This window comes from Diadema setosum, chromosome 8 (assembly GCF_964275005.1).
Source record: "Diadema setosum chromosome 8, eeDiaSeto1, whole genome shotgun sequence".
In the NCBI taxonomy this organism is placed as follows: domain Eukaryota; kingdom Metazoa; phylum Echinodermata; class Echinoidea; order Diadematoida; family Diadematidae; genus Diadema; species Diadema setosum.
Window position 1 is genome coordinate 19,107,016 of NC_092692.1, and position 27,984 is coordinate 19,134,999.

At 38.4% G+C, this 27,984-nt stretch overlaps 1 protein-coding gene across 1 annotated transcript; it reads left to right on the top strand.

Annotated features, from left to right (window-relative positions):
* Positions 1 to 5,228: 5,228 nt before the first annotated feature.
* Positions 5,229 to 27,616, top strand: LOC140232012 (85/88 kDa calcium-independent phospholipase A2-like). Its single transcript, XM_072312163.1, has 13 exons — positions 5,229 to 5,467; positions 6,293 to 6,508; positions 10,537 to 10,723; positions 11,043 to 11,227; positions 11,983 to 12,262; positions 14,461 to 14,590; positions 17,413 to 17,568; positions 21,039 to 21,347; positions 21,577 to 21,727; positions 24,565 to 24,701; positions 25,312 to 25,466; positions 26,323 to 26,493; positions 27,228 to 27,616. Exons 1-13 carry the CDS (start codon positions 5,229 to 5,231, stop codon positions 27,444 to 27,446), a joined length of 2,535 nt encoding a protein of 844 aa, XP_072168264.1. The 3' UTR covers positions 27,447 to 27,616.
* Positions 27,617 to 27,984: the final 368 nt, after the last annotated feature.

The window sequence follows — 27,984 nt, forward strand, 5'->3', positions numbered from 1 at the left end:
TCTTTAAGCGTTTATCAATGATGGAAAATGCATAAATTTTACTCCCCCGTGTTCATAATTTAATACCAACACAGTTTTTTTTTAATTGTTGGTTTCCCTTGCCAAATAAATTCCCAAACAACCAATTCCAATTCATTATATACCCATTCTGGCAAAGGGGTAAGAGACCCCACATATAATTAACTTAGAATAAATAAAAGTCTTCAATAACTGAATTTTACCAACTAACGTCAAGTCTCGTTGCTTCCACCATATCAATAATTTCTTTATTTTACTAAGTATTTCTTTATAATTCAATTTTTCTTTCACCTCTGGATCCAAAGTGAAATATACCCCTAAAATTTTTCAAAATAGAAAGCCCTACTTCAGTGCTCGTCCCAGAAACCCTAAATTCTCATTGCTCGAGAAAAACAGTTTTTTTTTTCTGTTTTCGTTTGTTACATACTCAATAAGCTGCATCACTGCCGTGATCCCTCGCATTTATCCCCAAGTTGATTATCCTTCGGGTTTATGTCAGGTTAAGTGTGTACGTGTGTGTCACATACAAACACACTGCTATAGCTTCTGACCATTCGAACATTGAGAATCTAGCCGGGGTTTCTGGGATGAACACTGAACTAGGGCATTATGAATTATTATAGCTCAGTCGGTAGAGCACCGGGCTAGCATCCGGAGGTCTCGGGTTCGAATCCCGATGGAATCCCATTTTCTTTGCTCAATTTTCCACTAAAATATTCATTTCTGGTCAGTTTTTCTGTTTTCGTATCTTACCATATTCACAGTTACTGCAATGCAGACAAGAGAATTGCCCAGAGCAATCAGCTGGTTTTATGAAATCTGATAAACAAGTATAGGCCTATAAATATCTAGTTTGATTTATTTTAACGTAAAGAGTAGCCGAGTAATTTTCTGGACAGATCACTTAGCTAGGCTGAAAAGAAACAATTTTGCCACTTTTATGATTTTACAATATGATTTGGAAAAATGTGTTCTAAAACGTGTCTAAGCAGCCTGTATACCAGACCCCCCCCCCAAAAAAAAAAAAAACCAACAAAAACAACCCAACACCACCAACCAGGTACCAACAAACATGTGCAGTCGTGCATTCCACTGCATTAACAAACTGCCCATGACTATCAAACGGTTTATGTATCTTTTTAATCTTTTCAAAATGACGGATTCCTCAAAACAGCAGGCCTACATTGTACTGTAAAAAAAAAAAAAAAAAAAAAAACAAAAACAAACTACCATGTCCATTGCTCTTAATTTGTGCGTTTTACCATTTTGCCTGTTTGATGTTATATCAATGCTGGTTGCGCTGCATCGAGCCTCTGTGAATGGCAAGCACGTATAAATCAGAATTTCGAATGTAATCTGACAAATAGGTTGTGATAATATGTAAATGGTTTATTGTAAAGCGCATAGGGAACATTGATCTCTTTTAATATTTTTGCTACGGAAGCAGCTTATTGTCATCATCATCATCATGACCATCATGACCATAATGACCATCATGATCATGACCTGACCAGTGGCGTATCTAGGGAAAACGGCGCCCGGGGCAAGCACGAAAATTGCGCCCCTAATTTCTGAAAAAGTGTTCAACCCCAACCCCATCCCGTAAGGGACTTTAAACAAAGTCCACATAATGCTTTTTCAAGCACTTAAAAGGGATCTTTTGAGGGTGATTTAAATGTAATGAATTTTGATAGATTTTGGTGAGCGAGCGCAGCGAGCGAGCCGAAAATTTTTGTATTTCAGCTTACAAAACATGGAATTCTTGTCATTTTTTGCTTACCAAATCTTACAATTCTAATCAAGATATAGTGACGGCCTTATAGATAACGATTTATACCAAAAAACTGAGGACTTAAAAAATACTCTAGATTAGTGCGCGCGAGTGAGCTGAAATTTGTATATGTCCTTGTCATCATCACGTATATTCTTATCTTTTTTATATATATAAATTTTGGCGAGCGAGCCGAAAATTTTTGTATTTCAGCTTACAAAACATGGAATTCTTGTCATTTTTTGCTTATTAAATCTCACAATTATAGTGACGACCTTATAGATATCGATTTATACCAACAAACTGAGGACTTGAAAAAATACTCTAAGTTAGTACGAGCAAGTGAGCCGAAATTTGTATATTTCTGCGTCATCATTACGTTTTTTTCTTATCTTTTTTATTTTTTTTTTGCGCCCCCTCTCCCGTATGTTCGAAACCGTTGGCGTCCTCTTTTGATCCAATCGGCGATCGCTTCAGAACGAATGAAATTGCAGTCGCTGCTCCGTGTAACATTTTTCCTGCTAAATATAAAATGACATGAGTGAACACAATAGACATTATCATTTTGTTCGCGTCATCGTCACGTTTTGTTCTTCTCTTTTTTTCTCTTTTTTTATACAAATTTTGGCGAGCGAGCGCAGCGAGCGAGCCGAAAATTTTAGTATTTCAGCTTACAAATCATGAAACTCTTGTCATTTTTTGCTTATTAAATCTTACAATTCTAATCGAGATATAGTGACGGCCTTATAGATAACGATTTATACCAACAAACTGAGGACTTGAAAAAATACTCTAAATTAGTACGAGCGAGTGAGCCGAAATTTGTATATTTCCGCGTCATCATTGCGTTTTGTTATTATCTTGTTTGATTCGGGGGGTTTTGCGCACCCCCCCCCCCCGCCCGTATGTTCGAAATCGTTGGCGCCTTCTTTTGATCCAATTGGCGATCGCTTCAGAACGAATGAAATTGCAGCCGCTGCTCCGTGAAACATTTTGCCCGCTAAATATAAAATGACATGTGCGAACACAATAGACACTGTCATTTTGTCATTATCACGTTTTGTTCTTACCTTCCTTTTTATAGACATTTTGGCGAGCGAGCGCAGCGAGCGAGCCGAAAATTTTTGTATTTCAGCTCACAGAACATGGAATTTTTGTGTGAACACAATAAACATTGTTATTTTGTCCGTGTCATCTTCATGTTTTGTTTTTATCTTGTTTGATTTGGTTTTCTGCCCCCCCCCCCCGCCCCCCACCAATCTCCCTCCCCCCCCCCCCCCTTACCGGGCGAGTTTTTTTTCCTTCTTTTTCTTCTTTTCTTTTTTTTTTTTCTTCTTCGTTTTTTTTTTCTTTTTTTTCTTCTTCTTCTTCGTTTTTTTTGCGCCCCCAAGGAGTGGCGCCCGGGGCACGTGCCCCCCTTACCCCCCCCTAGATACGCCACTGGACCTGACTACCATCACCACCACCACCACCACCACCATCATCATCATCATCACCCATGGTCGGAGCCACGTTTTCAAAAGTGGGGGCCCACTTCAGATTTCTGGTGCCACTTCCGGGTTTCGTCAGCTGACAAGCCAAAAAAAAAAAGAAAAAAAAAAGGGGGGTGGGGGTCTTCAGCGTAACTTCTGTAGTTCCGAAGGTTCTGTAGGGTGCCACCATCATCACCAATCACCATCAACACCTGTCACCATCATCACCATCATCACCATCACCATCACCATCATTACCATTATCACCATCAACACCATCAACACCATCAACATCATCACCATCAACACAACACCATCATCATCATCAGCAGCAGCAGCATTGCCTTGGCCTCTAACTGGCAGTGATTTACTAGTAACGTAGCTCTAGCAGCCGCTGCGCTGCTCACGAGCCAGAGCGCGCCCTCTATGACACAATTCATGAATTCAAGTGGTATGAAAGTACAGTGACTTTTGCAGCGGTCGGTCAGGTGGTGGTGCACCGGTGATGATCTCTTGAGTAAACATTGTCGACGTCAGTGATTTTTACACTGCAAGTTCCTCTACCAAATGGGTCAGGAGTAAGACAAGTGGCATATCTCGCAGTTACATGTTGATTGTCATCCTCTCTGAAAGACAGCGTTCGCAGGTAGCGAAGAGGTTGTCGTCGCGACTTTGCTGCTCAGCACAACTAACCTCCCAGATAAGGACCTACGTCCCAAGGACTGCATCGGCCGCTTCTCCAGTGCTCTCCGAGCAGGGCCCGTTGGAGTCCGGTCGTCGACGGCTAATCCACGCATCGTGCGTGAGTGCACTGTGAGGATTTCATACACTCAACCACAGATCAGCACACACAGGTGGGAGATGAGAGTGTACTTCACGGCATGCCATAACTCATCATTAACTCTGTGTTGTGAAGCTCTGGCATGGATTTGGTGTATACATGTGACGTGTAATCCCGGGGCGCTCCTTAGCTTTCACGTGTGTTCATTTGGATTAGAGATATTTAGACATCAATAATATTATATCATTCATGTGATACTGATAACTACACGCAGCCGCTGTCGCGAAGCGACGGCGGCTGCACCTCTATTCCTCGCAGACGTTGTCATTTTTCAGTGTGGTTCACTGGTTGTGCGACTCCTTCATGAATATCTTTATTAATCGTGGAAAACTAAAATACAAGGAATTATCGTAATCTATGATAATCATTCAATAATCGGTATGCGATTTTTTGTTTAATTACGCCAAAAACTCACCGAAATCTGTGGCTGAAATCAGGTCTGTAAACGTCGTTATTGCTTCACTCCTCATCTGTGTGTTATTTGAATGGCATTCACTCTCGTATACTACATCGTACAACGTAGGTAGTCGGAGAGCTAGAGGTACCTCTCCGACTACCTACGTTGTAGTATACGACTCACGAGAGTGAATGCCATTCAAATAACAGGCAGATGAGGAGTGAAGCAATAAGGACGTTTACAGACCTGATTTCAGCCACAGATTTCGGTGAGTTTTTGACGTAATTAAACAAAAAATCGCATACCGATTATTGAATGATTATCATAGATTACGATAATTCCTTGTATTTTAGTTTTCCACGATTAATAAAGATATTCATGAAGGAGTCACACAACCACACTGAAAAATGACAACGTCTGCGAAGGAATAGAGGTGCAGCCGCTGTCGTGAAACGACAGCGGCTGCATGTAGCTAGTGATACTGAGTGATAATATTACATGTAGAATAGAAATGAAGACAGATGGTCTGTTTACATAACATGGTTTAGGTGTTTCATTTGGGAGCAACTGAGCTACTGAGTTTATAGATACAGATCTGCATTGTCGTATCTACCTCCCTCTCATCTGATGACATTTAAGATAGGTCACTTGATTATTTTCAGTGTTCCAATCTCTTACTTGCCTTTACTTCAGCTCCAACATAAGCCTTCATCAACGTTGACTATCACCATGGCTTTCAAGAATCCCTTTTCTGCGGACTCAGCGATGAGTCTGGTCTTCAACTCTGTCATGAGCAGCATTCCACACACGGAGTCCTACATGTGGACTGTGCGCAGGGAAAAGCCCCAGAAGTATGCAGCCATGGCAGTCATTGCGCACGCAGACTTGATGAGGGTCTACCGTGATGAAAAGAGCAAAATCTTTGAATGTGTGCTACACCCACCGGTAGAAACCACAGAGGTTCACAGGTGAGGTGCATTGCCATTGTTATAACCAGGCATTTCTTGTCTTAAACCCAAAGGTTACAAAACAAGAGATATGGCATTTTCATAGGGTCACCAATCCTGCAGAACTGTGCATACATCTTTTCAGAAAACCATGGATCCACATCGCTGTAAACATAAAACACCTGTTCCTTTTACCGCCACAGACCTTTCCCTTAGTTACCCATTGAAGACTAGTCCCGAGTATACTCGGGCAGGTGTCTATGGGAATCCTGTGTCATTGCTAAATCAGCTCATATTCAAGGGGTTAACAATGCCATCAAAACCCATCTTAAAAAAAAAAAAAAAAAATGCTGGCAAAAAACTAATCGTGGTAAAGGTAAAAAAGTCATGAGCTGTTCAGTTAATTTCAATGAACTCCCTTTTCACCATAAAATCTTATTCCCAACACTCACACATCTTATTTTTAAAGGAATATGGATCAAGAAGTTCATAAGATTTATTGTTCAGTGCTGTTAATACTTATTAAAATCAGGTTTATTTCTGCAACAGATTATGAGTTCAGGAAACTGTCATTTCTGATTTGGAGAGACTATACCCAATTCTCTAGCACTACATCCTGACTTATGGATCCTGCTGAGTATCTTCGTAGAAGTAGAAGTAGAAGTATACCCACCAGTTATGACTTCTTCAAACTCTCCATCATCTTGAATTTTAGGCGCGGATGTGGGACGAATTCATCATGTCAAGATTTGAGATTCAGGAGTTACCTCATTCACACAGAGCAAATAAATGTACTTGTAAAACCACTTGTAAAATTTATGGCAGCGTGTTTGTGTCTATTTCCAGCTTATTCCGGTTAACGAGTGAAGATGATGCCCTTGCCAGGTTCATCGTGCTCCATCAGTACCTCCAGCCATTCTTCAACATCACACCTCGACTTCACGACATCGCCACTCTGCAGAAGCTCAGCGATTTATCACGCAACTCAAATGACTTCTCACCAGCACATTTGGCAGTTCTTGCCAAGCTCAATGATGCCTTCATGGGACCCGAAATATTAAAGTGAGTTTGATCTGTTATTGATTTTCTTTGAATGTTACGGGAATATCCACAAATCAAGACAATAAAATGGTGGCTTTCTACCTGTGTTGAGCTTTTTTAAGGGAAAATTATAAATGCTTCCCTTAAATTGCTACTAATGCCTTCCCAATATTTAAAGGAGAGCTAGATGATTGGCAAACTTCTGGTGGTTTATTTTAGGGAGCAAGCACAACCAAAACCAAGCAGATGAACAAAACAAATTGTACAAATGCCCTATATGATGTTACACTCTGAATTAGATGTCCATGAAATAAATCTGTCCTCGGCTGTGGTTAGTGACCAGCCAATCATGTTTTAGAATAAATCTTTTGTTGGACTAAGAACGATAGATTCAAAAAGGTCAAGGTCTTTTAAATTTGCTTCTTGAATCTTTTCAGTTTATTTTTCACTCCTGAAGGGATTGAAAAGATTTCTTTTCCACCTAATAGAACATTCACTTGTAAACCCATTGAAGATGAACTAATTTTGCTGTAACATGGTGCATTTCCCGTAGACACCTGCCCGAGTATACTTGGGACTACTCTTCAATGGGTTAAAGGGACTGTACAGTACTGGTTGAGATGGGGATTCATGTTTTGAACATTCCGAAGTGAGATAATGAAAAGCCTTTTATGAAATATGAAAAAGCATGTAATTTTAAGAAGGATTCAATGTTTATTTGATGAAAATTGGTTTTCAAATGGCTGAGATATCCCCAAAAGTGCTAATAATAAAAGGCGACATGCCACAACTTTATTAGGATCTCTTTGTTTCACCTTGTTTTGGGATATCTCAGCCATTTCAAAACCGATTCTCATTGAATAAACTTTTGATACCCCTTAGAACTGCATGCTCTTTGACATCTCATAGAGTGGTTTCTGAATATCTCGCAAAACGTTAAAAGCTAAATCCTCACCTCGACCAGAACTGTACACACCCTTTAAATCCACTGAAGGATTAATATACAATATGTAAAGTTCAGTTGGATTGAAATAAAGTCTGATGCTCCTTTATTTCTAAATCCATTTGGATTCCTAGTCATACTTTGTAGTATCAATAAAACAATCAAATTAATCTTTCAGGATCAATATTTACTAAGTACTCCCTTTTCCAATCAAAAGAGGACTACTTAACAATGATGATACAAGTATAAGAGCTAATTCAGGCTTACAGTTATTATAATTTGTATTTGATTACTTGTACAGTCAAGTGCAAATGCAAAAAAGGAAGAACTCAAATTCACTTATATTGCAATTTCCAGGTGATTTTAATCAAATGTAAAATATTATCAGATTTTAGGTGTGAGTTTCTTCGCTATGTCTCCCTCTACAAATGAAATTTGTTAAGATCGCAACTGCCAATCTGCTATTCCCTTTCAGATCAGCAATTGTGATCTTAACAAATTTCATTTGTAGAGGGAGACAAATTGAAGAAACTCACACCTGAACCTTCACCCCTCTGAATGATATTTTGCTTTCATTATTAGACTTTATTACACGTAAGACAAATTAACCTGTTGAAGACTAGTCCCCAGTATTCTCGGGGTGGGGTAAATGGGAAATGTGTAATGGGAAAATCGTTCCGTCTTCAATGGGTTAAGACATGATTATGACTATTAAAGTCACCAGCATTAAACATTAGTTAGTAATGAACATACACAAATGCTCTGAAAACAGCACAAGTCAACAATTCCTTGCAACTACCCTGGCCTTACACCTATCCATGTGAAAAAAAAAAATCATAAAAGATTGAAATGTATTTCTTCCAATAAGGCGGCATTTTACAAACTGTCTCATCAGAGGGTTGTCTGATACATTAACCCATTGAGGACAGACTGATTTTGCTATAACACGCATTTCCCATAGACACCTGTCCAAGTATTCTCGGGATTCATCTTCAACAGGTTAAAAATATGACAAGAAGTATGCAGGTTGCTACAAATGCATCTGCCCTCGTGCCTTAGGCATACTAAGTGCAAATAATGATGAAGGACATGGAAACAGTGTATAAGTCTTTTTTTCTTCTCTCAATTATGCGCATGTGGATATTTGTTTTGCAAATTCATTCAGAGTTTACTTTCCCAACTTAGCAAGCATGCAAACTATCTAACTAGAAGTATTTTTCAGGGTAGTGGACACCAAAGACAAAGAAATACTTCAAAAGTGCATCAAAGGCTTGTACTAGTGATGAACCTGCTGGAACTGGTGTTGTGTCCAGGCAGAAAGAGAATTGTGGGTGTCTCTCTGGCCCAGGTGCCAGGATCATTCTGGGGTTGCTTGAATCCCTCTGCCTTGATACCTCTGATTGCTTCTGTGACATGTGTCCCCCCCCCCCCCCCCCGAATATTTGGATGTGCAAAACACATTCAACAGGTCTGCATACATTTTACGTATTACCCAGAAAACAAAATTACCTATAAAGATCTATGGTCTTAAACATCGATGACATTCTTGTTCAAGGCTTTATGTGTTGTGAGAATGTACAGGGAATTGATGTATTTAACTGTTAGGATCTACGCAAGTATACACAATGTCACTAGTTTTATTATTATTAACATACTTGGTTATATCCTTTATAGCAGAATACTGAATTCAAAGTCATGTTATTCTATTGCACTTAAATCCAAGGGATTGAAGTTGATTCTATAAGTGTACTTGAAATCAGAGTTTAATCTGATGTCTAATTTAAAAAAAAATGTACTTGAATTACTTTGGATGAACAATTGATGATTAACTAACACAATAGGAATATCATGATTATCTAAATAGCCTGTATACATACATTCATGCAGTGCGAGCCATGCAGATTTATACACAACATGTATGTCAAATGAAAATAAGTGGATATGTATATGGACTTGGAAAACCTGAATGGGAAACAAGACATTCAATGGAGGAAGTGTCATTTAAAAATGGAGAAATCATGACAGATCAATATTCCTGGTCATGGAACTGTGGTCGGCGTAGTGATAAGTATGGCAGCACACAGAAAGAATGGCCCTCAGTTCCTGGCCGCTTTACAATGCTATGCCCCTATGGGCTAAAATTTTATATTTTAACTGGAGATGATTTAGTTGCACTTTACATTTGTGCAATCTGCATTTCCTTGTATAGGAAAGGAAAGACTGTGTGCCTGAGCTGGAAAAGGAGCTAGACAGCATTGAATAGAGTACCGAAATGTGACGTCATAGCTATTCATCACCATGGAAACTAGTTCTACACATCCCCACACAGCCAACGAGTCTGTGGACTCAACGGTTGCTAACAATAAACGTACCCAGTTCCAGTCCGTCGCCTGAAGCCTTGTGCAAGGAGCTCTTGTGTAGAACCATCACTAGGCTAACACAAAAGACTGTGACATCTTCACTTTGGTACTCTATGGGACATGGTAGCTGAAAAGCAGTCACTCGCTGTACACTGGGATAAAGCAGAGAGCTGCACTTGCACTTTCATATTTTTTTTTCTTAATCAGTGAAAAATAAATGAATAATTTGACCTGAATCATTGACTAAGATCAACCTCAATCTTCCAAAACCTTGAAGACAGCGTGATACTTACTGGTAGACTTTCTACATCTTGGATCATGTTCACAACAGCTTGAGCTGTGCTACAGCAGTCCCCCTTGCTGTTGGTATTGGACATTACAGAATGTGCATAGATGGTTATGTGTACTTGCAAGGCACATGACACCCTGAAACAAAATTAAACACAAAGTAGAAGTTGAACTAATAATGTAGCCATGTATCCAAGGAAGAGTTCCTTAGAAATGGCTCTAGGATAGGAAGACATGTAATGTTTGTAATGCCACATTTCATAACAATTTCACCCCCCCCCCCCCCAGATTTTGTATTTCATTACATTCTAGAACAGAGGAGTATTGTGGACACCGTTCACTTGTACAAGAGCTTCACATATCTTATCTAAGATTTACTCACATTCCCTTGAACTTTTCTAATCAAATTGTGGGTATGTGTGTGATCCTTGTTTTCCATGTAATATTTTATGCTGCAGACACATCAACAGCCAGAAATGTGTGGGAGGAAAGACCCCTCTCCTTCAGGCCATTGAGTGCGGTTCTAAAGAGAGTGTAGAGCAGCTGCTAAAATGTGAAGCCTCAATAGACATCGTGGATAGCAAAGGAGAGAATGTGTACCATTACGTTGCCCGCTTACCAAGATATGGTAATGTTATAATGGAGGTAAGTTCAGTGATGCCATTCTTCATCTTTTTCTGTCGACTTGCACCATTGTGTTCAAGGCAATCATGCAATTCCTTTAATGTTACAGTTAGCAGCTGACTGTTGTGGACTACCTTTTTGTATCTTTCACTTCACTTTTCTTTCAAGTGGAAAAGTTAATAGCTTTAAGTGCCCGCTTATCAAGATATGGTGATGTTATAATGGAGGTAAAAGTGATGTCATTTCTTGCAATAAAAGTCAAGAGAGAAAGCTCACTTAGCCAACTTCCAACTCCTCGAAACTCCATGAAAAGCTTCATTCATCCGTGCTATCGATTCAGATTCTGCCTAAGAGGAAAGACCTGCTGGACAGGCCCAACCAGTCTGGACAAACAGCCCTGCTTCTTGCCTGCCAGCTGGCGAGGTTTGATGTTGCAGTCGGCATGGTCAAAGCTGGGGCCGCAGTGGACATGACCGATAAAGTTGGCTACCCCATTCATTACGCCCTGAAACAGAGCCACTTGGAGTAAGTCTTTTTCCCCAATATATCTTTGCCAATATCTTTTTTTAGGTTTATGTTGTCATAGTGAGTTCCTGTGTTTGCCTGTTTTTTATTCATTGTTCAGGCTTATGTGCTTGACATATGATTAATTCATCGTAGGTAGTTTGTGTTCTTCAAATTCATGAAATTCTTCCGTCGAGATGTTTTCATTGCAACTGATTGACAAATTGCCCTACATCGACGTAAATAAGCACTGAATTGATCAGTGTTTTAGTAGTAGCCATGATAAAAAAAAAAATCATGGGCGTACATACTCGAGCAGGATTCGAACCTACGACCTCCTGATCACCGGACAGGCGTCATCTCCACTAGACCACCGAGCTTTCGCCCGACAGCAAGTGTTGGTTCTAATCCTTATAGCATGCAGCGGGTACTGCTTTGTAATGAATGTGAATATGAAATAGTTTGTGTTCACTTCTTGATTCATGACATGTAATCAGTGCATTGAAGAGAGTCTAGAATGACTACATGTCACAGAATTTTCTTTTAATGTATTTTCTTATAGGGAATTTCAGACCTTGCAGTAACCATGAGAGTGTTAAACAGTGAATGTTGAAAGGGAGAAATTGTCTTCAGAGTTGATATTCTTGCTAAACTTAAGTCTTCTTATCTTTATCCCTGTATTGTCATGTATACATCACATGTAAGTTATTCTTGTGTAAACTTGATTAAAGAGAGATTGATTTCAGAGAGTGCTTTGGTACCAAACTCTTTTGCAGCACTGCACAAGCAATACTTGACAACCATCGTCACCATGGTAAGGTGCCCTGCTCCAAACATGGTGGCACTCCGCTGCACTGGGCCAAGAGTTCAGACTTCATCAAGCTGGTCCTGGAGCAAGACCATGACATCAACGCCATGAGCAAGACCAAAGACACCGCCCTTAACATCATGATCAAGCGCAACCGACCAATGTGCGCCCTCATGTTGGTTACCAGCGGGGCTGACCCCAACATTCCGGACAGCAATGGCAACATGCCTCTTCACCATGCTGTCAAGGTAACATCACAGTTTTTATTATGCCTCCGCCACGAAGTGGTGCCGGAGGCATTATGTTTTCGGGTTGTCCGTCCGTCCTTCCGTCCGTCCTTAATGAATTTTGTGGACAGCATAATTATCAAAACCTTTTGAGGTATCCTGATGAAACTTGGCATGTATGTGTATTTGGGGGTGAAGTTGTGCCTATCAACTTTTGGGTGCACATGCTCAAGGTCAAAGGTCAAAAGATCAAGGTCAAATACATAAAATTTCACTATTTCCACCATATCTATGCAATGCCTGAAGATATTTTCTTGAAACTTAGTGTATACATGTATTACCCAATTAAGATTCTCTGGTGAAAGTTTGGGGTCATGAGGTCAAAGGTCAAAAGGTCAAGTAAAAATAGTAAAACTTCACTTTTTTCTCTGTACCTTGGAAATTCTTCAAGGTATCTTCATGGAGCATAGTATTATATACATGTACTGGCTGGCAGTGATTATCTAGAGAATTTAGGGTTCATGTGGTCAAAGGTCAGGGGTCAAAGGTCAAGGGCAACACTTCAAAATTTTACTATTTCCCTCATGTTTATGCAATGCCAGCAGGATTATTATTTTTTTTTAACATTTGGTGTATGCATGTTTAACCTATTAGAGATTCTCTGGAAAGTTTTTTTTTTTTTCTTTTTTTTTTTGCCTCAAAGGTCAAAAGGTCAAAGATCAAGTGAAAGTGCTGAACTAACTTTTTCCTCCATATCTCGGAAGTGGCTCAAGTTATCTTGAAACTTACTACATATTTATGCATGTTCTGCCTGACAGTGATTATCTTATGAATTTTAAGGTCACAGGCCAGATGAAAATGGTAACAATTTACTATTCAATACAGAAATTGCACTTTTTCTCCATACCTTGAAAATTACTCAATGCATAAACGTATGAATGGGTCGAAGTCAAGTTAAAGTCCTTAAATCCCCAAATACATGCTCTCCTATTCATCCAATTAAACCTAGGTCAAGGAAGGTGAACATTCAACACATTTGTGACAAACTTGTCATTTTAATATTTTGCCAATATTGTGAAAATGTAATCACACAATGTCCACATGTACTATTTAGACCTATTAGGAGAATCATGCATTGTGGCGGAGGCATACCAGTCGCCATAGCGACATTTCTAGTTCTAGTTGATATCCTTGAATTCCAAACTCACATCTTAACCCGTTGAGGACGAGTCCTGAGTATACTCGGGCAAGTGTCTGTGGGAAATGCGTGTTGTAGCAAAATCAAACCGTCCTCAACGGGTTAAATGGAAAGTCAACCCTAAGAATTAGCATGATTGAATAGAAGCAGAAAATGGAGAGGAACATAACAGTGAACATTTGTGCTAAATTCTGATGACTTGTGGCATTTTTGAAACTGATCAGTCAAGCACAGATTGGCATGTCTGTAAAGTAGCATGTGAGCTCACTGTTCATTTGCACTGTGCATGAAATTCCACAAAGTCTCTCTTGTTTTCATCATTGATGATGGAGTATACTTTTTGCATTTACAGTGATTTTATTACAAGGGTGCATGTAGGAATGGAAATTTACTTGATGGGAATATGAAAATTTCTTCTTTGTATTACAGAGTAAATAGGGGTTGAGCGCTCATGTGACATCAGAGAATTGCCAATTTGTCTTTGATTGATCACATCTTCAAACAAAAACCAACAACTAAACTTTCTCAGTTTTCAGCAGAAGTTGCCCAAACTTTTATTGTCTTATTTCTGTAATTATTCTGATTCTATTTACACAAACTACTTTTCCAGGTAAATTTCCTCTTTTAAGTGTCATTATTTGCATCCCAAGGAGTCATAAAATGGATACCAAAATGACTTGAAAGGTATTGCTGGAATTGTTGTCTTAGGTTGTCACATTGACAATGTAGCTCAAAATACTCTAACTAACATGACAGGTAAATTACCTGTCTCAAAGACACTAGTTGCTAGAACATAGCAAGAGATAGATAGATAGATAGATGCATACATACATACATACATACATACATACATACATACATACATAGGTTGATAGACAGATAGATGGATAGATAGATGGATAGATAGATAGATAGATAGATAGACAAATAGAGAGTGGGGTGGGGTTCAAATTGAAAGGAGCTACTCAGTATTATCAGTCAGAGGCAGAGCTATGGAATTTTCTTTGTAATTTCTTTTTAGAATAAAGATCTCCAAGTCCTTCATCTGCTGCTCTCGTTCGGCGCTGATGTCAATGTTGTGAATCACAAGGGTGAATCCCCCAGGCACTGGGCTGCAACAGACATACTCAACACCATTGGAGGAATGATGGGTAAGGTCTAATGGTCCGTTAGGTTTCTTGAAGGCATGTCAAATGGGACCGTTCAGCTCAAAACTCACAAAAAGTTACAGATTACCATTCTGTGTACTGGTCATTTGGGTTGACTGAATCAAATCTGTAAAATTTGTCTTACCTGGGAGAGTAATCATTTCTCTACCTAGGCTACAGTCAAACTTTGACAGCTTGATAGGACAAACTAAAATTGAGGTTAAAAAAAGTTACAGATTACCATTCTGTGTACTGGTCATTTGGGTTGACTGAATCAAATCTGTAAAATTTGTCTTACCTGGGAGAGTAATCATTTCTCTACCTAGGCTACAGTCAAACTTTGACAGCTTGATAGGACAAACTAAAATTGAGGTGTTAGCAATTTTTCTTTTTTCTGGACTATATATATATATTTTTTTTTTTTTCCTCTTTTATTTTTCCAGACAGGTGCTGCTTTTACTTGGAAGTAGAATACGTTTTCATTCATCTTGAATCATTCATCATGATTCATTTGAATTGAATTTAAAGATCTTTAAATCCTCTTTTTACTTTTCATATGAAACTGCACCTTCTAACTCTCTCTTGGTTGAAACACGAGTGGGTTGGGATGGTCCAGTTTTAACAAGTTATACATAACTTTTAAGCTTAGAGCTCACTATTTTATAACTATGCATAAAAGTATGAATAAATTTTGACCTAATTTTTTGTGGGTTTTGAGCTGGGTAGTCACGAATGATTTCATCTTCTGAATATAATGAGATAAAAATAAAGTTCTACCAATGTTGTTTTGTAAACTTCTGAATCAACAAAAATTATACCCATGTGTAATAAAAAGGATAAACACTAACATATAAGTAAACGTCTTTATTGATTTGTTTGTGTGACCTTGATTTAAATGTATTGCTCAGGTCATTTCACAAGATTATTGTTTAATGTACTGAAACCTCATCTCGGGGGAAGACCTCCCGCCCCCAGATCTATTTCAAAGCTGAATAGAAATATATTTATATGACAAATAATAGTTTTCTCCAATGAGTATGGTCTAATGGTACTTCCTGTTTCTTGCAGGCATGTCATATGATTTCAGCCTCTGATTGTCATGAGAGAAAAAAAAAGTTCTACCAATGTTGTTTTGTAAATTTCTGAATCACCCAAACTATACCCATGCCTGATAAAATGGATAGAACAAAGACTATGAATTATGACCCACTGAAAAATGATCGATAATGAGCCATTCATTGGCCTTCTGAAAATAATTGTTTAGTGAGCTGCTATGCACTATTGCAGTACGTGTTCAAAACACTCACGCACAAATGAACAACTTTATTGGTTTGTGGTTTGACCTAGATTTAAATGTATTGCTCGGGCAATTTCACAAGATTTTTTCATTTGTATGTTTGTTTGTTTTTTGTTTATGTTCTATCACCTCATTTCAGGGGGGAAACCTTTCCACCCCCAATCCCTTTAAATCCAAATAGAAATGTATTTATATGACAAATAAAAGCTTTACTTGGATGTTATGCACCATTATAGTAGGTATTTAAAACAAGCAAACAAACAACTTTATTGGTTTATGTGTGTGGCCTTGATTTAATGTATTTCTCAGGTAATTTTGCAAGATTTTTATTTATTTTTTTTAAATGTGTAATTGCCTCATTTTGGGGGGAAACCTTCCCCACCCCCAGTCCTCTTTGAAAACTGAATAGAAATGTATTCATATGACAAATAATAGCTTTACCCCAATATGCTATATTTTTCTGCCTATAGGAGGCATCATGTTTTTGGGTTGTCCATCCCTCCATGAAATTACAATGTTTTCTCCATGCAGCTTAATGTACCATTGAAATGGCTCGGTGTATACGCTTGATTGAACTTGGTTTATATGTTTGTTACTGCACAATGAGTATTCAGGAAAAATTTTGGGTCATTGGGTCAAAAGTCAATAGAAAATATTTAAATGTCACTGGTTTTGTCCATATTTTGAAAATGACTCAAAGTATTCTCATGAAAATTGGTATTTTTCCAGGTAGTGTTTATTTGTCAATCGTGAAATCACTGTTTCACATTGACAAGATGTTCTCTAGACCTATTGGGAAAATCATGCGCTATTGTGAAAGCATACTAGTTGCCATAGCGACATTTCTAGTTCCAAGTTTGCTTTCATATTAAAGGACAAGTTCACCTTCATTAACATAAGGATTGAGAGAATGTAGCAGTATTAGTAGAACACATCATTGAAAGTTTGAGGAAAATCGAACTATCCGTTCAAAAGTTATGAATTTTTGAAGTTTTTGTGCAGTCACCGCTGGATGAGAAGACTACTGCAGTGTATGATATCAAATGGGTACAACAATATAAGGAAAATATGAAGAGAATTTCACAAAATTTCATCTTTTGAAAAAAGTACACATTCCCTTGACTCGTTACTGACATATGGGTAATATTATTCCCATTGCCTTTAGAAAGAGGCAAGTCAAGTGCTCTTTTATTATGCGAAAAAAGTGAAAATATGTTGAATTTTCTTTACATTTTCTTTATACTGTTGTACTCATATGACATCACAAGCCTTAGTAGTCTCCTCATCCAGCGGTTCCAACACAAACATTTTAAAAATTCATAACTTTTGCATCGATTGTCCAATTTTCCTCAAACTTTCACTGATGTGTTCTACCAATATTGCTGCATTCTCTCAATCCTTATGTTTATGAAGGTGAACTTGTCCTTTAAAGAATGACATTATCTAGCATTATGTGTCATGCTAGTTGTTTTTTAATAGCTGTGTGTATTTCCTGTTTTTGTTTATTTGTTTGTGTTTTGTTTTGCAGGTATCAACTCAGAGGTGATATATACTCTTCACGAGTTTGGAGCGGAGCGTTGCAAACCAGGCACCAAGGGCTGCCAAGGGGGATGCAAGCATGGCGGTCAATATAACGGCATGGCCCCGAAGAATGATGTTGACCAGATTGATGCCGGAGCAAAGGGTGAGACGTGATCCATTGATACTGTTTAAACTTTCACTGTTCTTTTTTGCCACTTGGCACAACTGTTGGCACACTTTTCAGTTGATCAACAAAGATGCAAAAAAAAAATAATGAAAAGGAATTGCCCAATTCTCGTAATTGCCACTACATCACAGCTGACTTCCAGAGGACTGTGTTATTGTTGACTCTGAGCAGGCTTGACTGGTGGCTTTAATTACATCTACAGTTTTGGGGTTGCTGTGTTCATTTGCTGTTTTAGAGGTCACAATTTGCCTTTGAAAATAGCTTGAAAAGTTACAGCTGTGTGCATTGGCATATAAAGGATGAACATATCAGTGAGTTTCTTATACATTGACCTTGAAATCTAACCACGCATGAGGAGGCGTATTTCATTATTGGGGGGGGGGGGGGGAGGAGGGGAAAGGGGTTGTCCACCATCTTTTCTTTGAATTAGCTACATAAAATCTAATTGCAAATCACAGGATTTTGCTCACAATATAGACACAAGTGATCTTTTTCATACTCCAGAACAGAGGATGTTTATGTTTCATTTTGCACTATGTCAGTTGCTATCCCAGAGAAAAAAAAAATTAGGATGATATCTTTGGTCGCTTGCAGAAAAAAAACATGAATGGCTGTTTTGAAGTGTCAACAGGACTGCATGTCAAATGATTTAAGAATTCTGTTTTATTCCCAGTTGAAATCCAGTCTTCACCAATCCATTGCAGAGATTAGTCTGCCTTCATTAAAAGTTACCTTCTTGCAGATTGCTATCTCCCTGTATTATAAGATCAACATTTACGGCTCACTTTGCCAGTTTGTTACAAAACCTATGTTTCTATTCACGTGACAGTTACTCATATCATATACAGTGAAACCCCGTTATAACGAGTTCGGTTATAACGAGGAACCGCTTAAAACGAGGTGATCGCGTCGGTCCCGTTTTCCTTTGCGTGTAAACCTATGGCAGAACGAATCGGTTATAACGAGTTCGGTTATAACGAGATTCCGGTTATAACGAGGACTTTTTCGGCGCATCATGATACAGAAAAACATAAGAAATTTGATCGGATATAACGAGGTACCATTTCTTGACTTGCCGCTTTTCAAACACGAGACAAATGAAACATTGAAAATCGAATTCACGTTTTCACGTTTTGCAGAGAACGGTTCCTTCCATGTTTTCTTCTAAACCACGCAAAAAAAAAAACAAACAAACAAACAAACAAACAACAACACATTAATACCATTCGATGTTCCTACTAAATTATTAAACATCACTCGATTTTCTTTTTCGCGAGATCACACGCGTGCGTAATGTTATAGGTCAGACCACAGCGCAACAAGGGAAAAAAGATAACGAACTCAAAAACTTTTCATGTAGCGACACTCTTGGCAAATATGGAAATTTGAATGCGTGTTCAACTCAACATTATATCCTTTACATTGGTACTCCCGACTTCAGTTCTTTTGCTGGTTAGCAAATACGAGTGTATGATTATAGCCAAAATAATTAATGAAATCGCGATCTTGCCTGGTGACAGTAGCGTAAAAATAGTTGAATGACGCAATCCTGTCGCAATTTTTTAAAGAACGGATGGTATACAATGCGAAGGGATTTTCGGCAGATGATAAAGAACGCATTTTTAATCCTTTCTGGCGCAACGATAATACATTGTATGAGATTACAGCCGAAATGATTCATAAAATCATCGTATTCCCACTGGGCACCAACAGCGTAAAATAACCTCGCAAGTTACGGTAAACGACGCACGAATGTTACTCTGAAATCATCACGATCTCGCCGGATGACATTATAGCGTAAAAATAGTTGAATAACGCATGTTTAGCTACTTAATCGGTGTTCAGAAGAAGAAACAAACGCATTTAACAATTTGAATAGATCTGGGTTTGTTCATTATCACAATTTTAACAACGCATTTCACAATGAAGATTAAACAATCTTTCTTTCAAAATGGTCTACGAGTAACAGATTTGCGTGAAAAGGATCACAACCTTCTAAATTCAATCCTGTCGTTAATTTTTCAAGCACGGATGTACAAAACGCGAAGAGATTTTCGGAAGAAAATGAACAACACATCTTTTATCCCTTCGGGCGCAACGAACATACACTATATAAGATTACAGCCGAAATAATTCATGAAATCATCGCATTCCCGCTGAGCACCAACAGCGTAAAAATACCCTGCAAGTTACGCTAAACGACCCACAAATGTTACTCTGAAATCATCGCGATCTCGCCGGTTGACAGTAGCTTAAAAATAGTTGAATAACGCATGTTAAGCTACTTAGCCGGTGTTCAGAAAAAGAAACAAACGCATTTAACTATTTAAATAGATCTGGGTTTGTTCATTATCACAATTTTAACAACGCATTTCACAATGAAGATTTTCTTTCTTTCAGAATGGTCTATGAGGAACAGATCTGCGTAAAAAGGATCACAACCTTCTAAATTCAATCCTGTCGCTTATTTTTCAAGAACGGATGTACAAAACGCGAAGAGATTTTCGGAAGAAAATAAACAACGCATTTTAATCCTTTCGGGCGCAACGATCATACATTGTATAAGAATACAGCCGAAATGATTCATGAAATTATCGCATTCCCGCTTGACACCAACAGCGTAAAAATACTTTGCAAGTTACGGTAAACAACGCATTTTATACAATGTGATTTTAATATAATATAGGCCTATACTTCTCAAGAACATAACGTTCACTATTATGCGAAGAGATTTTCGGAAGAAAAATAAAGAATTAACCTATTTCAACCCCGACTTTTTTGCCTAATTCACAAATAATTTCCCTTTATTCTCTCGATAATAATGATCCATAATTGTGTAATAACAACGCAAAGGATGTTCTTAACTTTCATTGTTGGTATATTATGACGTCGTGCTTATGTTTTTCTTTGTTTTTGATGCGTACGGTTATAACAAGGTACCGGTTATAACGAGGTAATATCGCTGGTCCCATGGACCTCGTTATAAAGGGGTTTCATTGTACTAAAGATTTCTTTGAGAAAAATCCTTGAAGAAAGGCTACCAATATCATATATCAACATGATATGTCTCATATGGAATTATACTGGTATTCAGTGAACTTCTTTTGTTAACCTCTCAACGTTCAAACTACTGTAAAAGTGGATATTTTCATGTGAGTAATTTTTCGTGCTGGGCGGGATAAGATGATTTTTGCATGTAATTGATTCCATGAAATCAAGACACCAAATACTGGAACATATGGCAAGCAAAAATATTGGAGTGCTTTTATTTTTGCACTAGTTTCAGGTTGCGCAAAATGGACGAAAATTTTAACACCGTGAAAATTTCCACCTTTGCAGTAGATGAAGTTTGTACTCTGAAATGCTCTTAAATTAAACATTCCACACTGTTGCAACAATCACTTCTATAAGTAATGCTTTCCCGTATCAATCTTTCTTGAATGCAGTTTACGACAAATACCTGACAGAGTGCGTCAATGAAACATGCTCATCCGTCCCGACCCAAAGACGGCCACTACCTAGTGGTGTTGATGCTCCAGATAGCGTTGCTATGGAAACTGATGGCTTGCCAGACCTGTCCTGTCATCGTTCGAAGGATACGGTGCTCTGTCTCGACGGAGGCGGGATTAAGGGGCTCATTTTGACGCAGCTTCTGGCTGCCATCGAGAAGGCATCTGGGAGAAAAATCACCGAAATGTTTGACTGGATTGTTGGAACTAGCACCGGAGGGATCTTGGCCATAGCGCTGTCTCAGGGTAAGAACCATGCATACTTCTGACTGGATAGCAGCAAGATTTAGCCAAGGGTCTGTTGGTGTGTTTGTTTGGGTGGCAAACAATAGGAGTCACTTATTAAAGCACAGTAGGTCATATCAATGCAATTAGCACTTTTGAACAGCTAGTAATTAAGCTTCTTGCAGAGGCGTATGAATTTTGCTACATCGCAAACTTTATTTGTCTGGATTTGCATGTTTGTTCCTCCTAGGTTACTCTGTGGAAGAATGCAGGAAGCTGTACATGGGACTAAAGGATGAGGTTTTCGTAGGTGGGAGGCCGTACAATTCAGAGAAACTGGAACAGTTCCTGCGGGATGCATTTGGGGCTGACACGCCTATCGACAAGTTCAAGTATCCAAGGTATATATGTTGAAGTGTCAATGATTCGATATCTAAAAAATGATAATGATGATTAAAAAAAACCCACATATTTGTATGGCACATATCACACAAAAAAGAGAAAAATCGATGTCTCTACGCACAGTGAAAGAAGGAAAATAAAGAAGTGAAGGAAAATAGATATGAGAGAGAGAAAGGGAAACAAGGCAAGATGAAATGTGCCAAAACTTTGACATACAGCATATTAACAAAAAAACTAGTATATTGACAATAGAAGTGATATCCCCATTGACATTGAACTGGTTAACTGTTGTTTGGTTAGCACTTATGTACTTTTTTAAAACCCAGATACTGCTGAAAGTACTTGTGTATGCAAAAGTTGTTGGTTTTTTTTTTTCTCTGATTTAAAATATCATAAATTGGTTGTGTCATTGGTATTATTAGTTGGTAAAATGCAAGTGAGAAGTGAAACCTCATGTCGTCTGGTGTCATTTGTGTAAATATGCCTGAGATGAGCATGCGTGTATTATAACATGTTCTGAAATATAACCTGCAATCCATGAATATGAATTCAGAGATAAAACAAATATCTCCTCATGGGTTAATCTTGGTACACTCACCTTAAAAGTCTTCGACATCTCACGGCAAAACATGGAAGAAGAGGAAATAATAAGCTCTGCCAATTGGTACAATTGATACAATTAATGGCAGTGCTAAAATGTCATTGTTTCTGGTTAGCATCATTTTTGTTAGACCAAGGAGGTTTTATACATTGGAGTTCCAACTGGCTGTGATTATTCAAACAGTTGTCAGATTTCTATTGATGTACAAAGGAATTCCATAGGTGCACTTGTGCCTTTGATGATCGATGTTCCTTGCTGCCATCTTGCTCAGCATTCTGAAGATTAATTTTGAATGTTATCATAATTTTGGTCATATTTTGCTTATCTATTTATTAAATGAAATGAAATTTCAATTAATGATAAAGCATGTAAAACAAAAGACATTTCCGTCCAGAAATTTGCGCAAAAGTGTAAATCTGAGCTGTATCATGTGAAAATGTTTAAAACTGTACCATCCTGGAAAGCTGGTTTTATCACTTTTCCGCTTCTTCTTCTTCTTCTTCTTCTGATTAAGTCTGCCTCCTTCAATAGACTGAAGATTCTTGCAGACTGGTGCTATTTACATTATAATACAATTTATTTACAGATATTTACAAGCACATAGAAAATTTGACGAAAAAACTAGCCACTGTGATCAACCGTTAGACGGTTTCGAAATGATCCCACAGATGGCGCTGAAACAATTTCTGACGACAGGGAATTCCAGTTCCTTACAGTTCTTGGGAAGAACGAATGGCGATGCGATTCAGTTCTTGAATATGTACCTGATAGGAGTGTGGTTGCGAGGCTCTCATTAACTGAGTAGCCTGTTTGATAATATAGTCCTATGCTGAAAGAGGAGTGAGATTATTGTGTATTTTGTACATCATAATTAGCCTGTCATTTTCTCTGTGCTGTTCCAGAGTGGTCCAATTAAGTTCTTGTAGCATTTTGGTGACACTCGAGGTGTTATGGTAGCAATTTAAAGTGAATCGCGCAGCTCTTCTCTGGACCATTTCCACTTGGTGGATTAGGTTCTTGGTAGATGGGTCCCAAACTGTGGAAGCATACTCAACAATTGGTCGAACCAACGTTTTGTAAGCTGTGGCTTTAACATCAGAAGATTTTATGCGAAGATTGCGTTTTAGAAATGCAAGCACGTTATTGGCTTTATTGACAGTATTGTTGATGTGTTGGGTCCACTTCAAATCAGAAGTGATGGTTACACCCAAGTACTTTACGGATTCAACAGATTCAAGAGGGGCGTTATTTAGATGATACACGTGTTGCACCTTACTTCTTTTCCTGGATATTGTCAAAACCTTGCACTTATCTGTGTTCAAATCCATCATCCATTTTTTCGCCCAGTCACCAATTTTGTTTAGGTCCTCTTGAAGCTTTTGCGCATGATGTTGATTGTCGATGGTCATGTAAGAAATTGCATCATCGACAAAAAGGCGAACCTTTGACGCGAGACCATCAGGCAAGTCATTGATGTAAAGTAGAAAGAGGCAAGGCCCAAGAACCGACCCCTGAGGCACTCCAGATCCTACCGCTACTGAAGAAGATTTAATACCATCCAAAACGACCCTCTGACTTCTTCCATTGAGAAAACTTTGAATCCATTTCAGATTTTTCCCCCTGATACTGTAGTAGTCCAGTTTACGTAAAAGCCGCTCATGTCCAACCTAGTCAAAAGCTTTTGAAAAATCCATGACTATAACATCCGTTTGACGCCCTGCATCCAAGTTCCTATGTAAATCGCTTTTGAAACCAAGTAATTGTTGTTCATATTAGTTTCCACAAATGAAACTAATATGGAATAATCTTCAAGTATAATTCTTTATTGATAGATATATCAGATTAGTGCCCGCATATGCCTAGTCGAGTAATTTTCATCTTCATTTCAGCATTTTTTCTCAATTTCTATTCGCGCATCCTTATGTCTGTACCACCTACCTTTTATAAGAAGGGATAGCGAAAAGTAATTACCATCACAAAAAAATATCATCCTTTGAAAGTGGCTAGTGATTATGCAATGAGACACGAGTCAATCGTCTTCCTATCTGCGCGGCAGATCCTGTTTTGCACATGCTTCAAATATTTTTGAGCGGCGGCTTCGAACATCTAGCAAAGGAAATAAGACGGTTGTGACTCCATTCTCTAGAACCTCCTTGGTTAAACATATCTAATGTTTTCCTGAGTTGTGTCGTAAACTGACAATACTTGTACAATCTCTTCTCTTGTCTCCACCAGAATAATGGTTTCTGGAACTCTTGGAGACAGAAGCCCACCAGCTCTTCATCTCTTCCGGAACTATGAAGCACCGGAAACGTCCTCAGCGTGGATAGCAGCCAACCAACCTCCCTTCCAGCCTGTACTCAAATCCTCAGGTAAAGACCAGCTTGTTGCCATGGTGATATGTCATCACCATCCATCAATTTTTTTTTGTTCTAAAACTAGTGTTGATTGAAAATGGGACATACCCACTCATCATTTCAATCATTGTTTTGACTGTGATCTGTAAAATACAAATCACCAAAGCCAAAGGCTCTCATGGTGAAAATGAACATATCTATTCATTGAATAGACAGATTTAGTGAAACACTCAGCAAAAGTTTGGAAAAGAGATCAGACGATCCATTGGAAAATTGACTTTTTTGTGGTCTTTGTTAATTCCCTGTGCTGCCCTCTTTACATTAAACAATTCTACCCAGTTGTTCTGCATTTGATTCCCCAATGAATCTCCTAGATGCTCCCCTGAGTGACTAGCTTAGTAGGGGTTCATTAGGCTCTATAATCCCACTTGCCAGCTGACTTGCCTCAATGTAAAATGCCATCAGTTTCTGTTTCTTTTAATTTTGTTTATAGTGTAAACTTGTGGAGCAAATGCAGCTGTCCATTAGGAGCCACATGTGCTTATTTTTGAAATGCCAGTTGTCTAGCAAGGACCACAATGTAATAACACAATAATGTAATGATTTGTTTTCCATCATCATTTAGAACAACTCGCATGGCGTGCTGCACGTTCCAGTGGAGCTGCTCCTACGTACTTCCGACCAATGGGACGTTTTCTAGATGGCGGTCTGATTTCAAATAATCCAACACTAGATGCACTTACTGAAATCCAGGAATTCTACATGTACAAAAAATCACAGGTGTGTTTGTATTTACTGGTTGTATTTGATATCTAAAGGCATTCTTCTGTGCATTTTAAAGTCCTCATGCACCAAATGGGCCTTAACTGGCCTTTGAGGAGCCTGTGGATGACTAAACAAGCATGTAACAATGATTGATTCATAATCATACTGAGATTTTCTGTCTGAAGGGGTAACTTTAGACAACTGAGGACACTATCAACCCTCAGAAAATCAAAGAAACTGGCGGTGATCCTGTATTTTAGTTTGAAATAATGATGGATACATTCTGTTTTGACTCTGGACAACCTCTCAAAGCAAAGTTTAGTGGCAGGTATCAACTAAATAAGGGTTGCAAATTATGACCATTATCTACAAATGGGGGAAAAAAAATACCCACCATCATCAATACTTGACATACATCAAAAATGGATCTTAAACTGCTTTTCAAAAAATGTGTACTGACTTGGTTTTGTGAATAGAAGAAATCTGTTTGATTTCTTTCTAGCCATGATATACTATTAACTATGAAAGGTCATGGATCCAAGCACTGTGCAGACAAAATCGTAGAAAGTCATAGCATTTATGAAAATGAGTACTGTAAAAGGTAAATTTTTGTCCATTTCGCGCAGCCATAAACTAGTGCAAAAATAAAAGCACGCTCATATTTTTGCTTGCTATGTGTACCACCATGTAATGTCTTGATTCCTCAGTATTAAAAACACACAAAATTCATCTTACTCGGCCGAGTGTGAAAAATTACTCACGCAAAAATATCCACTTTAACAGGTGTGAATAAGTTCTCTTCCTATTCTGTAATGGGGTAATAAAAATGCACATCCCCAAATTTTCTTTTGATCCATTTTGTGCCTTCTAGGGTGAGGAGGCACGCCAGGTAGGACTGGTGGTGTCCCTGGGCACTGGACTTGTTCCCCTGAAACCCATCTCTCATGTGGAGATCGTGAGACCAAACAGTGCTGTGGACCTGATTGGGGCGGCCAAATCCCTGGCGGGCGGGGCCAACCTAGTGGACATCATGGTGGAACAGGTGAGTAGGGCCCTGGCTCTGCTGGAGGCGAGATCCATCTAGGATTCATCAAATATTGAAAGTTAGATAGTGTTGTCTCTGGACTGATCAGCAGCATCCTTTTTCAGTTTGTGGTTTGTTTCTTTTTAGTGACAGTTTTGTATTAAATGCATATTCTTCCTTTTAACCCAGCGAGTGGTCTAAATTAAGTTTTGTGAGTACAATGTAATGGGACTTCAGTTTTGTATGAAGAGTTTTTTTTTTTTTTTTTTTGTGTGTGTGTGTGTACTTATCCACCAATACACAGAATATCTTCATAAACAAATACCTGAAATGCACCTCCAAAATTATCATAAATCACAAAACTGGAAAGGGAACTTGAGTTGTGTGACATTTCACCGATAAACAAATGCTTGAAAAGCTACATGAAAATACTTTATCCTCATATATGCAGCATTTATATAGACACTTTAAACAGAAAAAGCACATTTTCTGGTTATCAGGCCCCATCAAATGAACAAGTCTTGAATCAACAGTATGTAGAGACTGTATGAGCTGAAATTTTCGCAGTGGTTTTATTTTCGTGAATTTCGCGAATCACCTTTGAATCGCGAAAATAACAACACGCGAAAATAAGTAAGTTCAGTTAGACCCTCGCAACTGCGAAATTAACAACACGCGAAAATATCTGTACGCGAAAATTTCAGCTCGTACAGTAGTGTTTTGATTTGCCTCATGTCTTTTGTTGTCCCAAGGTGTGTGATTCTCGGATGCGGTCTGTGGACCGAGCAAGGGCATGGTGTCACTCCATAGGAGCACCCTTCTTCCGCCTCAGCCCCCCGCTGAGCGCAGACATCTCCATGGACGAGACGAGAGACCACATGCTGCTCAAAATGATGTACGACACACAACTCTACATCCAGAAGAACAAGGACAAGATTGCCCAGTTGGCGAATGTGGCCAATTCTTTGTGAGGATGCTGTAACAAACCTAGTTGACCATATCATGTGCCATAGACTGACGTAAAGTATATAATATTCAAACCTATTATCGCAGCAAAGTAGCATTTCGTTTTGTTACTGCTTTTATATGTGGCTCCTAGAAATTAATCAGATTCTGCTTTTGTGCAAGATTTTCTCCATAGAACAAGTGCAATGACATTTATGCCTTATTTTTTTTTGTGTGTATGAGAGTGTACATAATGATCATAACATCCTCAATGTTCCTTTAATATATTCTAAGACAATTTTGTTTAATTTTTGTCAGCTGAAGATTTTCATTGTTATCACATTTACCCTCTGCTATTCCAAGGCTCAGAGTGTGTGGTGGGTAGTAGTGAAAACCATAGATGATTTGTAAGTTCTCACATTTGTTACTGATGCAGATATTTATCAGTTTGAAATCAGTCATTTCTATACATGTTTCTGTACATGTTTTAGTACGTGCAAAACCTCATATTATTTTACTTGCGTTAACTACTTATGTTATATATTAATAGGGTCACATGAGTTG